The 12,782-nt window shown below is 39.7% G+C and overlaps 1 protein-coding gene across 1 annotated transcript; it reads right to left on the minus strand.

The window, feature by feature from the left end:
* Positions 1-561: 561 nt before the first annotated feature.
* On the minus strand, positions 562-4,809 carry LOC145820151 (putative serine/threonine-protein kinase At1g09600). Its single transcript, XM_082914943.1, has 4 exons — positions 4,415-4,809; positions 2,437-2,664; positions 1,337-1,519; positions 562-672 (listed from the first exon to the last, which is right to left on the minus strand). Exons 1-4 carry the CDS (start codon positions 4,469-4,471, stop codon positions 616-618), a joined length of 525 nt encoding a protein of 174 aa, XP_082771069.1. The 5' UTR covers positions 4,472-4,809; the 3' UTR covers positions 562-615.
* Between the last annotated feature and the right edge of the window lie 7,973 nt (positions 4,810-12,782).

A 12,782-nucleotide genomic window follows, 5' to 3' on the forward strand; every position in this document is an offset into this window, starting at 1 on the left:
ACAAATATAGAAACAAACTCAATAGTTTAATTTATCTCATTTGCTTTCAACCATGTTCAGTGGTTCTTCTACCTATTCTTTTCCATTGTAGATGTTTGTCCTGTCTGTGCTTATTAGAGTAAAGGAATCATAATGAAGATTATCCAATGAACATATACACAAAATACTTAAAATCACAAAACTTAAAGAGTAAGTCCATCTGACTATCAACAAATAAAATGTGATCACAAATACGAAGCAAACAATAGGAACCAAAGGGTGTAGAATCCTGTTCGCATCCTGTTCTTCCACCTTGTTTTTATGCAGCAATTCTCATCTTAGTAATTTATTTGCTTCTTCTAATTAATTCTTTATTTTCTTTTTATATTATTTCCTAAACCTACTTGAGTAATACACCATTGATAGGTTAAACAAGTGCATTGTAAAGTAATTTAAAGCAAAGAAACACTTCAAACACTTCAAAAGAACAAGAACAAATAAAAAAAACTCCATCATATTCCCTCTTTGCCTGAAACATTTTCTTGTTTGCCTAAAACAACCCATCTTCAAATTTATTATTAATTTCTCATAATAGTGTAAAATAAGAAAAATAAAAAAACTAATGTGACTATATAATTAACTTGCCTGTAATGACTTGTGGAGTCTACTTCCAGGTATGAACGGGGCTCCCAGCTGTAAAGGTAGAGACAGACTGATTAGAATATCCAGTGGTGAATACTTAAAACAATGAAAATCCATTCTCTGTTTGATCTTTTCAAGCCAAAATACCTAAAGACAGAAAATAATACTTGAGTTATGTATGGTTAACATTTGCTAAATACCTAAAGATAGAAAACAATGAAAATCCATTCTCTGTTTGGGGATAAGTCCTTCAAAAGTACCAAGCAGAAAATACCTAACATGAGTTGACCATTTCAAGGTCACAACACAATTTGCTTCCTGTTTGCACTATTCTCTTGAGTTTCTTGAGTTATGTATGGTTAACATTTTTCCCAAAATTTAAAGTCTAAATGTTCAGTTTGTCATTTTTTATATTAGCAACATAGAGTGAAAGAAACAATAACTCTCATCACCAATTTAGTGCAGGCCCCATATTTCGGATTGTGCAAACTGGATCACAAATCGCTTGCTAGCAGATGATAACACGGATAAACCTTTTAGAATGGACAATTATGTATCTTATCTTCCTAACCTCTCAGTTTGTTTTTATATAATTCATAACTAATCTTCATTCATTAAGCAACATTACAGGGCAAACTTACACATTTTAGCTAACAAGAGTCAATATTGATTAAATATGAAGAAAAAAAAATCAAGTTATAAAAATTCATCCTACCTGTTCTGTAGCTTTGCTCTTGAAAGGCCCATATAAAGCTGAGACCATCTTACAAGATTCAGTAATATGAGATTGAAGATCGGTAATAGAACGCATAAACACTGAATGATCAGTTTCTCGATGCTTCCTATAAGGAGGTTGATTCTGATTTGATGAGTGAATGATATGCAGAAGCACATGAGCCTGTAATTCAAGGTAAAATCATCTTACACAACTATACTAAATTACTGGCAATATAACACAAAGAATTGAATGAGAAAATATTTTTAGCATATAATAAGAAACAAGCACTTTATGGACAAAGTCAAAGACTCCACAAAAAGACTCCACAAAAAGAAAGAAACAAGTTCCTCAATGAGAAAATATATATCAGCCAAGGAAAAATATTGCTGTAATTTAATAAATGACCAGAAATGAGAATAATAATTAGTTCCAAACAAAAATAATTCAACAATACTCATAAGAGAGAGAGAGAGAGAGAGAGAGAGAGAGTTCAATGATAAAAGAAAAAAGCATCAAGAGCTCTACACAGACAAAATGACCACGGTTTACTAAAGCTATTTCCAAAGTTCACAATGATTTGGGGAAGCAGACACAAAAAATACGTGTCACTAACCATATTTGCAAACTGACCCCTGACCTATTACTTAATGGACAAAGTCAGACCAGAAAGTTTATTGAACATCAAATATGTAATACTGACAAGGGGCCATTGTTGGGTGCAATGGTAGAAGTTTGGGCTGCCAAGTGTGAGATTGCAGGTTTAAGTTTGAGGGCAGCCACTTTCTTTTTTTTTTTTTTTTTTTTTTTTTTTTTGCAAATTATAACTAAGGTTAGGAGGTATGTACTTCTACCCCTTGTTGTTTGCCCTTTAAGCACTTCATGTTCCTGATTCTTAAATAAAGTTACCCTCATACTCTTGGATTAAATTGTAGATGTTATACTTTCTATCCAAATTGACAGGAAGGCAAGTGACATGCCTATTGTTCACATCATTTTAACTTAGTGCTCCCAAAGTCAGCCATAGAAAAGGGTAAATCTTCAAGAGAACCAAGAGCATTCCAGAAAATTCAACTTTTAAGAAACTTCATAGTTCATACCTCACTATGTAGAGCAGAAGCTGCAGAACCACGATCAGCAGGATCTATGGAAAGTAGGGTCTCCATAAGCTCTAAGGCTTGTGCAGGGAAGTCCTTAAATGTATCTGCAACACAGCGTCTATAAGGCTGTTGGGGCTTGAAAATGGTAGCATGAGGCAACTTTGACTTTCTCCAGTATTCCTCAGAGGGTGAGCCACAAAGCTTAAAAATTTTATGCAACTGCTCAACCTACAAGGCAGAAACTACAAACTTACAAACAACATTCAATTCATATAAATGACAGAAAAGAAAAGACGTAATAAACAAAAAGGAGCACATAGGTAATGCATCCAATGGTGTTTAAACACATTGTAGGACACCTTTACAAGCCCAAGTCACCATGAGGCCAAGAGTCCGACCTTAATAATATTGCCAAGTATCAGTTAAGAAGATGATATGTAAGTTAATTCCATGCCCAATGATCATATTAAAAATTATATTTCTTCAAAACAAGTTAAAGCTTCCAATGCTTTTGAAACTATGGCTCATTAACACGCAAAGATTTTTTGTTGCCCTGTAACAATAGATACACAAAAAATATCATGTAATATACCTTATGATGATGAATAAACTCATTATTCAATGATGAACAGATTTGTGATTCCAAAGGGGTGGTCTCATCACCCACCCATAGAATCGTGATGTTGCCAAGGAAGTTTCCTTTGTTTGGGAAGGATAACGAAGGCTAAAGTATCTTCTAGTGAATAGAATATTGTGTACTCCCACAAAAATTAGGAGGTATAGGAGAGATGTTTAGCCACCACAAACAAAAACCAATTGTGAAAATAATTATGAAGAAGTAGCACATTGAAAGTCTCAAGGGATCGCTAATTGAAGCCAAATAAGGTGCTTTTCTTTGAGCTTCAACACAATATGCAAGAGGACCTCATGGGAGGCGTATGTCAATTTCAATGATATAATCACAAAAAGAGTCAAACTTTAGGCACAGTCACAAAATTCAAATATGCTACAGTCTACAGATGAATTCTTTCCCTGGAGATAAACTGCTCAAAATGGTCTTAGTTAACCCACTCCTGGTGACAATGGAGTAGACAGAACTCTTTGCCAAACAAAACTTTTTTTTTGCTTCCAGGTTTTAGTATTAGGCTTAACTCAATTGATAGAATGGTTTCATGACATGGCAAATTGATAGAACTATTCTTAGTTGTTGGGTTGTTACATGACATGGCAAATGGAGAAAAGACAAACTAGAGGTATTTATCAACCGAAAAAAGAAAAAGAAAAAACCCTACTAGAAGTATAACCAACTGGCAGTTAATTAGCTATGAATTGTAATGTGAGACAAAATCTGCTATAAAAAGGGGTGTGAGAGAGATGAGAAAATCAAGAAATATATTATGTGAAGTTGTGATGTATTGAATCTGCAGAAAATAAGAATTATTTCTCATCTTCTTCTTTGAAGCTCTGTTTTCTTTCTTTTTCTTCACTTGATCTGCTCATATATACACATTCCACTACTCAACCATTTCTTCTTTATTTCTCAGCAAATTCTCATTGTTACATAATACACAGTGTGCATCAGTTTCAAGTCCAACAAATTATATAAATTTCACCTTGGCATTTTATCAAACACTTTGTGTGAAAGAAAGAGACAGTGAGGAAAAACAAATAATCACAAAGAAAAGTATAAAGAATTAGATGATCACCAAATTACAAGTTGAAGAACAAACACTGTCAAAATTCACCAATTTGTGTCTATACAAAAAAATAAAAAAATAAAATAAACACATATATACATATACACTTAATCAAGGAACACAAATTCAGATGTGGAAATCATCAGTAACCCATTGAACTCTACTTTAATAACATCTCATATTCTACATGGTAAGCTGTAAGACTAAAGATCAACATAATCAACAAATACATATACAGATACATGGACATATCTAAGTAAAGAGAGAGAGAGAGGACTCACCGAAAGTGTACCGAGTCGAGCGGCTTGGGAAAGGAAGAATTGGGTCGAAATGTGCATATTACTTGAAATGCGAGTAATCGAGGGGTCAGAGTTCAGATCTGGAGCTTCGATGGAGCTTCGAAATCGGTTCGATCTGGAGCTTCGATCTGGAGCTTCGAAACTGCAGTGGTGGTGCGTACGATTGGAAGTGAGGGCACTGGAGGACGCGGGTTAAGGAGGGTAAGGCGGTTGGGTTAGGGTTTGGTGGCGGCGGAGCTGGAGGGGCGGCGAGGCAACTGATGAGAGAGGTCGATGGCCGACCTGAGACTGAGAGGAACGAAAGAGCCATTCCCGTATGGCAGTGGTGGGAATGGATAATCTCATTTCTTACGAATTGGTATTCATTTCCCCCCTCCGTGTTTCAAATCCCCCCCCCCACTTTTGGCGACCAAAAGACCATATTAGTCGCAGAAAAGGTACTTTCGCCGACAAACTTTTTTAGTCGCCAAATCTCAATCAACGGCGACTAAAATATTAGTCGCTAAAAGTACTAATTTGGCGACTAATTTTTTTTGGTTGCTGAAAATAAGTTTTTGGCGACCAAATTTTTGGTCGCCAAAAAATATATGACCTTCCGCGACCAAATTTGTAGTTGGTCGGCAAAAGTATACCACTTTCTGCGACCAACTCATTTTTTGGTCGCCAAAATATAACCTTCTGCGACCAATAATATTTGGTCGCCAAAAATAACGATCATTCGCGACTAATTAATATTTGGTCGCCAAATGTCATTTTTTTGCGACCAAAAAATTTTTGGTCGGCAAAAGTGGTCGGCAATTGTGTAAATTCTTGTAGTGTTTTGAGTCTGTTTCTGTCTTGGAGCCAGTTGTGCCAACAGATTCTGATTGAAATAGCAGTGTTTTTTCACCTACTTTTCTGTGCCTTGAAATCATTGCATTGACCTAAGTTTTTCAAAACTTTTTCTAACATTGCGGTGAAAACAAAGAGGGAAGAATTCCTCGGGTTTTGCAAAATTTGATCAACTGAGAGGAAGAGAGACATGTTAAGCCCTTAATGATTGAGATCATGTTTGTTAGTGTGAGTACTGAGAAGGATCCTGGCTTGATCCAGATTGATTCTGTACTGTCTTCAGCGCGAGCGATTTGTCGCTTTCTTAAAAGATTTCAAAAAATATTTTGCGCCGTCCTGCGAAGACCTGTGCGGAATCGCTCTTGAGATTGTGCAGCTTAGGATCGCTCTCAGCCTCGAGACTTGACCCCTCTTGATTTCAAACCTTGAACCTTAATTCAGAATGTTCAACGGCCAACCGCAATGTGAGGCCTGTGTGGCCAGATTCGAAGCAGCCCTCGACCTAGAGGCAGAAAAATGTCCGATTGTGCTCGAAGAGCCGAAGGTGGATCATTCCGCAAATCAATGAAGATCGGCAAGAATGCCAAATCCCAGAAGGGACGAAAGAAGAAAGTATTGCTGAAGGACAACCGAGTTCCTATCCACAACGCTAGGGGCAAATTCAGCCCCCCATTGGATGGACTCCTGCATCATCAGCGAACAGCGGCCATTCTCCTGGATTCAGATGACTTCAGGATCTTAAAACCAATTGACATGGACAAAGCTACACTTTTACCCTTGAGAGGCTCACTGGGCCGAAAACCCGAAAGGGCGACCCAGGCAAAAGTTAGAGCAAGAAAAAAAGAAAAGAGAAAAGAAAAGAAAAAATGCAAAGAATGAAAAAAAGAAAAGAAAAAAAAAAGAGAGAGAAAAAGAAAAGAAAAGAAATGAAACAAAAAAGAATCGAAAAGAAAAGAAAAGGAAAACATAGCTCGCAAGGTTGAAAACCCAGAAGGGCGGCCTTGACAAAAGTTAGAGCGTAAAAGGAGAGGTTAATACCCGAGTGTACCTTAACCCCGAACTACGTAAGGCTTGATTCCCATCTTTGGGATACGTAGGCAACTTCATTCCGAAGTCCAGCCATAAAACACTTCAAATTCGACTGTGTCCATGTAGTGGTTTTGATCATCTTTTCGTTCTCTGTATCCGAGAGTTCAGTTGTGATCGTCACTCTGAGGACTGATTACAATGCGTTGTGGCACCATTCAAGAAAGGGGCAACTTTCTGTTGCCATACAGTGCGCTGCGGCACTATTCAAACAAGGGGCAACTTTCGTTGCCATACAGTGTGCTGCGGTGCTGTTCAAACAAGGGGCAATTTCCCATTTCCATACGGTGCCGTTCAGACAAAGGGCAATTTTCCTTCATATCTGAGGTTGTGCATCTCAAGAGTAGGTTCTGTGCTCGTTGAGCAATGACCATTTGCAAATATAGTTTTTGAGAATTTTTAATGAGGTTGACTAATTCTTTCGAAAATTATTCCATTCTTCTAAAACTGGACCATTTCTTGGACCCAAAAAAAGAAAATTTTCAGTGCTCATAGCCTGACTTGCATGATTTTAAATCAGAAAATTGAACAAGCATGTTAATCTAACTCTTATTTTGGTCAAAATTATTTTAACAGAAAGCCAAAAACAAAAAATGGTCAAAATGATGAACTAGGGGCACAGTTGAGTCAGGTGTTCTGTCTTTTTCCCATTGTCAACACACTTGCTAGAAAGGGCACTCTATTTTCCAGAAAGGGCATTCTACCTGCCAAAAAGGGGCACCACTGAAGCTGACCACAAAAGGGCAGAAAGCTCTCACATCCTCCAAGCAACGAGGTATCAAGCCAAGTGCGAAGCACGAACTGGAATGGGGCAAGATGTTCCACTCCCTCATCTGGACAGATCTGATCACGTCCAAACTCCCTAGCAGAGCATCGTCAACCAATGTCAGCTGCAGATTTGCTACACACCCAGTTGTAGCGCAATTCCTCTGTGGAAGGAATTCACTAGCTGTGCGCAGAAGAAAGAGAATCTAGCAGAATGCTAGGGGCAAGAGCCCGTAACTTCTTGTTTATCCATCAACCACCCAGGGAAGGGATAAAAAATGAGAGATTAAAGAATAGAGAGATGTGCGTTGAGAGAAAAAGTGAGGAAAAGGGTTTTGTGAGAAAAGCCGAGCCTGAGAGCCGAATGATGTGAGAATCACAAATAAGAAAGGGTGGGAAATAATACCCGGAAAAACTGGCTCCTCGTGCACCAAGAGGTATCTTGCCTTTGTAACACAGCTGAGTGTTGTGTCTGTGTGTTTTGTTTGTTTCGATTCTTGTTTTGAGTCATTTGAGTGTCATAAATGTGTTTAGGTTGTTTTACCTTGTTTTTCCTTTATTGAGTTGTGTTTAGGTTGTTCTACCTTTGTTTTCCGTTGTTGAGTCATTTTGGCTGTGGTCAGTTGTAGGCTCAATACCCGGTTAAGAATTCATTTCTCAATTTCAAAATGAATCGTTTTGTGCTTAGGAATGTCGTGTCGTTCTCCACATTTGTGCAAAACAAGATTTTGTTCTTTAAAAAAAACCGCAGGGTTCTACCCAGGTCATGTAAGAATAGTAAAACTAGGACCTATCTGAAGCTATATGGGTTCCAGACTGCAAAACAAAAGAAAAGATGGAAAATTTGGAGCATCTGAGTTTGTTTCAACTTCTACAGGTTTTGTTTTTGCATCCCGTCTTTTCAAATTGGACTGTCTGTTCAGACTGAGCTGTGTACTGAGTAAACCGAATACTGTGTTTTGAGCTGCGTGTTCAGAATGAGCAGTGTGCTGATACAAGCTATGTGTTCAAAGTGAACAGAATACTGTGTTGACTGTTTCACTGTTTCAAGCCAGAATGGCGATCAGAAGTACTCTCCTTGAATACCATTCCCCGTCAGAGTAAAGCAGTTTACCGCCACTCACTCCATGAGGTGCTTTCTAAAGTGCCACTTTGTTTGTTTATTGCATTCCCTAAATGTCATGCTCTACATCGCTTGTAACATGTACTGTATCATCGCACTTATTGCATTCATTTGCATCTTGTATTATCTCTTTTTGTTTATCCTTTTACGTCGGGCAGCGTTTAGGATCGTGGTCCCCCGGGACTTAACTTAGGATGCGTGGAACGCGCTCCTGAGTTACCTGACCTCTTGTCACGATTTCAGCGTGGTTAGAGTGTTCCTTTCCTTACGCGATTCCAGCGTGTTTGGAATTTATCTCAGGTTGCGTTGTGTACGCACCTAGGCGGTTGTTTACCTGACCTCTTCTCACGATTTCAGCGTGGTTAGAGTTTGTTTCTTCCTCACACGATTTCAGCGTGTTTGGAATTTGTTTACCTCTTCTCACGATTTTAGCGTGGTTTGAGTGTCCCGTTCCTTACGCGATTTCAGCGTGTTTGGAATTTATCTCGAAACGCGTGAAGCACGAGCCCGAGCGGTTGTTTTCAGGCCTCGTCTCATTATTTTAGCGTGGGTTGAGTGCCCGTTTCCTCACACGATTCTAGTGTGTTTGGAATTTATCTCAGGTTGCGTTGTGTACGCACCTGGGCGGTTCTTTTCAGGCCTCCTCTCACGATTTCAGCGTGGTTTGAGTGCCTGTTTCCTCACACGATTCCAGCGTGTTTAGAATTTATCTCAGGTTGCGTTGTGTACGCACCTGGGCGGTTCTTTTCAGGCCTCCTCTCACGATTTCAGCGTGGTTAGAGTGTTCCTTTCCTTACACGATTTCAACGTGTTTGGAATTTATCTCAGGTCGCGTTGTGTATGCACCTGGGCGATTCTTTTCAGGCCTCCTCTTACGATTTCAGCGTGGTCTAAGCATCCCGTTCCTTACGTGATTCCAGCGTGTTTGGAATTTATCTCGAGACGCGTGAAGCGCGAGCCCGAGCGATTGCTTTCGTACCTCTTCTCACGATTTCAGCGTGGTTAGAGTGTCTCATTTCCTCACACGATTTCAGCTTGTTTGGAATTTGTTTACCTCTTCTCATGATTTCAGCGTGATTGGAGCCTCCCCTTCCTCACACGATTTTCAGCGTGTTTGGAATTTATCTTAGGTTGCGTGGAACGTGCTCCTAATTAATTTTCTTTGTTCTTCCTCCACTCACGAGTCCAGCGTGGTTGGAGTGTGTTCACCCTTTGTATCTATTGTACTCTCTGTTGCATCGCATATATTATCTATTGCATCATATCTGTTTTATCGTCTGGTCTAGAAGACCTTAAATCCCGCATCTTTATTCTCACTGTCTTGTACACTCTCTGGTCTAGGAGACCTTAAATCCTCTAATGGTGCAATTCCTTTGGTGTTTGTAGTGCCCGAACGACTTTTGGTGGCCTGGTATAGCCACCTGCCTGTGTTTGCGGTGAGTTCCTAGGAGACCAACTGAGATGGTGGAAACTAGAGTTTGAATGGCTCTTGCCTAGAACGCAAAGGTTTGGAATTTTCGAGACTAAAGTCTGGTTTAAATACCCAGGGGTATATCCTCGGCTTGAAATCTGTATGGCAGCCCCATAGATTGAGATAGCATATGTATGCGCCTCAATTCTGGATACCGAATCAACCTAGTCTGTCACCCTGTTGGAGAATAGGGAAAGCTGCAACCATAGTTAGGAAGAAAAGTAGTACCTGTGGTTCAACTGAGAAGAAGAGGAAGATTCCCACATCAGCATGAGGTAGGACATTGCCGAGGTAAGTCATTGCCAATTGCCCCTGTAAGGTACCTCCCTTTTCCTAGCTATCACATTGCATTTTAGTCATTACAGTGCATTGCATAAATCCTGAATTTTCAAACCGACTTCGCGTAGCGTATAAGTCCAATTTTCGAAACCGGCTTCGCGTAGCGTATAAGCCTAATTTTCAAACTAGCTTCGCAAGTCCAAGTTTCAAACCGGCTTCGCGTAGCGTATAAGTCCAATTATCAAACCAGCTTCGCGCAGCGTATAAGTCCAATTATCAAACCGGCTTCGCATAGCGTATAAGTCCAATTTTCAAACCGGCTTCGCGTAGCGTATAAGTCCAATTATCAAAATCTTTCTGCATATCATTTTGCATCCTGCCCCTGAACTACGTTGGTTTGATTCCTTGCAGAGGGATACGTAAGCAGCCTGCGGGCGCAACCATTTATTTGCCTGTGCTTTGGTTGTTTGTCCAAGTCTTCGGCCTTGTCAAAAATCGGTCGTCTCTGGGCTTTGACATTCACTCCCGTCACTTCTTGACTTCCGAGTTCTGTCAAAAAGGGGCAACTGTAGACACCCCATTTTTGACCGCCCTTAAGACTTGGACGCGACTGATGGTTTACATGATGGAGAAAGGTGTGCAGGGGAAAGGTTCAGTTTCTTCGGCAAGGAGAGAGTCAAATCTCAACTTCATACCCCTTTTTGGAACAAAACAATCTTGATCAAAAGATTTTAGACCTCAAAACCCTCTCTTTCAAAACATTTTTGAAATAAAGTTTTTACGATGTTCCGAGGCTCGCATTTTGTCAAATGTTGCGCTTTTCGGTAAACCAAGCAAGGACAAAGTAGAAATGAATGAAAGAGAGATGAAATATTTGAAAAATCTTTCAAAATACTTTTTTTAGGGGTTTGGAGTTGAAGAAAAGAGGAAGGGAGAGAAGAAAACTAGTTTGGGAGAAGTTTGGCATGAATCCGGTTGGACTGAATCTGTGCAGCTTCACCAAAACAGGAATAACTTTTTTCAAAGGAGGAATTTTAATGCAAAGCTGGTGCCATTAGAAAGATAACTTCCGGGGCTTCAATTTGGACACAAGAATGACCTGAAAAGGAATTCATATGAAGGAGTTATGGCCATTTTAAGTTGGACCTGGAAAGCAGAATTTTTCTAAACTAGCTGGCCGACCCGAAAAGGTGGCTGGCCGACCACCCTCTCCTGAAAAAGTGGTCGGCCGACCAGGAAAGGTGGCCGGCCGACCACTTATGCCTAGAAAGCTCAAAATTGATAGATATTTTCCCTCCAGCTGTCTTCCATAACCCCCAGCTGTCCTATAATCAGATATTTTTTAGCCAACTCTCCTTTTTGCTATATATGATGATATAACTCCCATTTTTCAAAGAAGAACTTCTTGGAGAAGCTTGGGAGCTTCTCACTCTAAAAAAATTCTCTCTCTCTCTACAACTTCCAGACCTAAAACCTCTGCCTCTCTCTCATTCTCTTGCCCTTGTGTGCATAACAAGAGCTATACTTGGAGATATACCTCTCCTTTGCCTCGGCACCCTTAACCAAACTCAACTACTATTGGCTTGAGGTTCTTTGATGATCATTTTGAGATCCAAAATTTGGTTTTGGCTCAGAGTTTGGACCCCTTTTGCTGCTGTCTTCTTGAGTTTCAAGGGTAAGCACCTATTTCCCTTAAACTTGCATTTTTTTGCTCCATTGATTAGCCTTACTTGCAAGCATTTCTGGACTTTGTCATAAACTGAAAAGTATCATATTTTGAGCTCCTCTTTAAGATTGTATAAGGACACTTTTCAGTTTGAGGCCTCCTACACCCTTGCATGCTTTACCCCTCTTTGTAGGCCTATTTTGCATCATATCTTAGTCCTACTTGTGAGCACTTTCAACATTTTCTATAAACTGTAAAGTGACTTATTTTGAGCACCTCTTCAACTTTGTTTAAGGTAACTTTACTGTTTGAAGTCATTTACTTCCTTGTTTGTTCAATCTCTCTTTTAGGGCTATTTTGCATCCTATTTTAGCCTTACTTGTGAGCATTTTAGAGATTTTCTATAAACTGGAAAAAGTCTTGTTTTGACATCCTCTTCAAGTTTGGTTAAGGTCCCATTTCTGATTGGAGTCATCTTCCCCCTATGCATGCTTCATTCTTTCATGATTAGGGCTATGCATTAGAGCACTTGCATTGGCCATGGTTTGGCCTCTTAGCCACTGTTTTTGAGGGCCAAAATTAGATGGGGGTGACCCCCTCTCTCCTTGTCTTGTTTGGTGGTCTTTTGGGCCTTCCAAAGGGACCCTATTTTGCATGCATTGAAATCTTGTTTCAGGCCTCATTCTGTGAGTTTTAAAGTCTGCCTTGGCGCTGTCCAAGGCCTTTTTGGCCATATTTTATGTCTACAATGCATGTGTAGAGCAATCCCATCCAAGGCCTTTCAAAAGAGCCTTTCTTTGCATGTTTCCTAGACCCATTTCAGAGCCAATTTGATGAGTTTTAGGGCTGTCATATTTGATTTCTAGAGTTGGTTTTGCCATGCTAAGTGTCTATCTTGTATGTGCTTAACAACCCCTTGCAAGGCCCTCCAAAGAAGCCCCTCATTTTTGCATGCATTGGCTGCATTTCAGTGATTATTTGGGCATATTTTGGCATGTTTTATTCACTGTTTTTGGCTAGTTTGATGAGTTCTCATTTGCTTCATATACATGCCACGTAAACCATGCTTGCTAGCCAATGTTGCATGCTATTTTATTCCATCATGTTAGCATCTTTTGGCCATGCTCTA

Source organism: Camellia sinensis, chromosome 2 (assembly GCF_055761805.1).
Source record: "Camellia sinensis isolate YWXY chromosome 2, ASM5576180v1, whole genome shotgun sequence".
Lineage (NCBI taxonomy): Eukaryota > Viridiplantae > Streptophyta > Magnoliopsida > Ericales > Theaceae > Camellia > Camellia sinensis.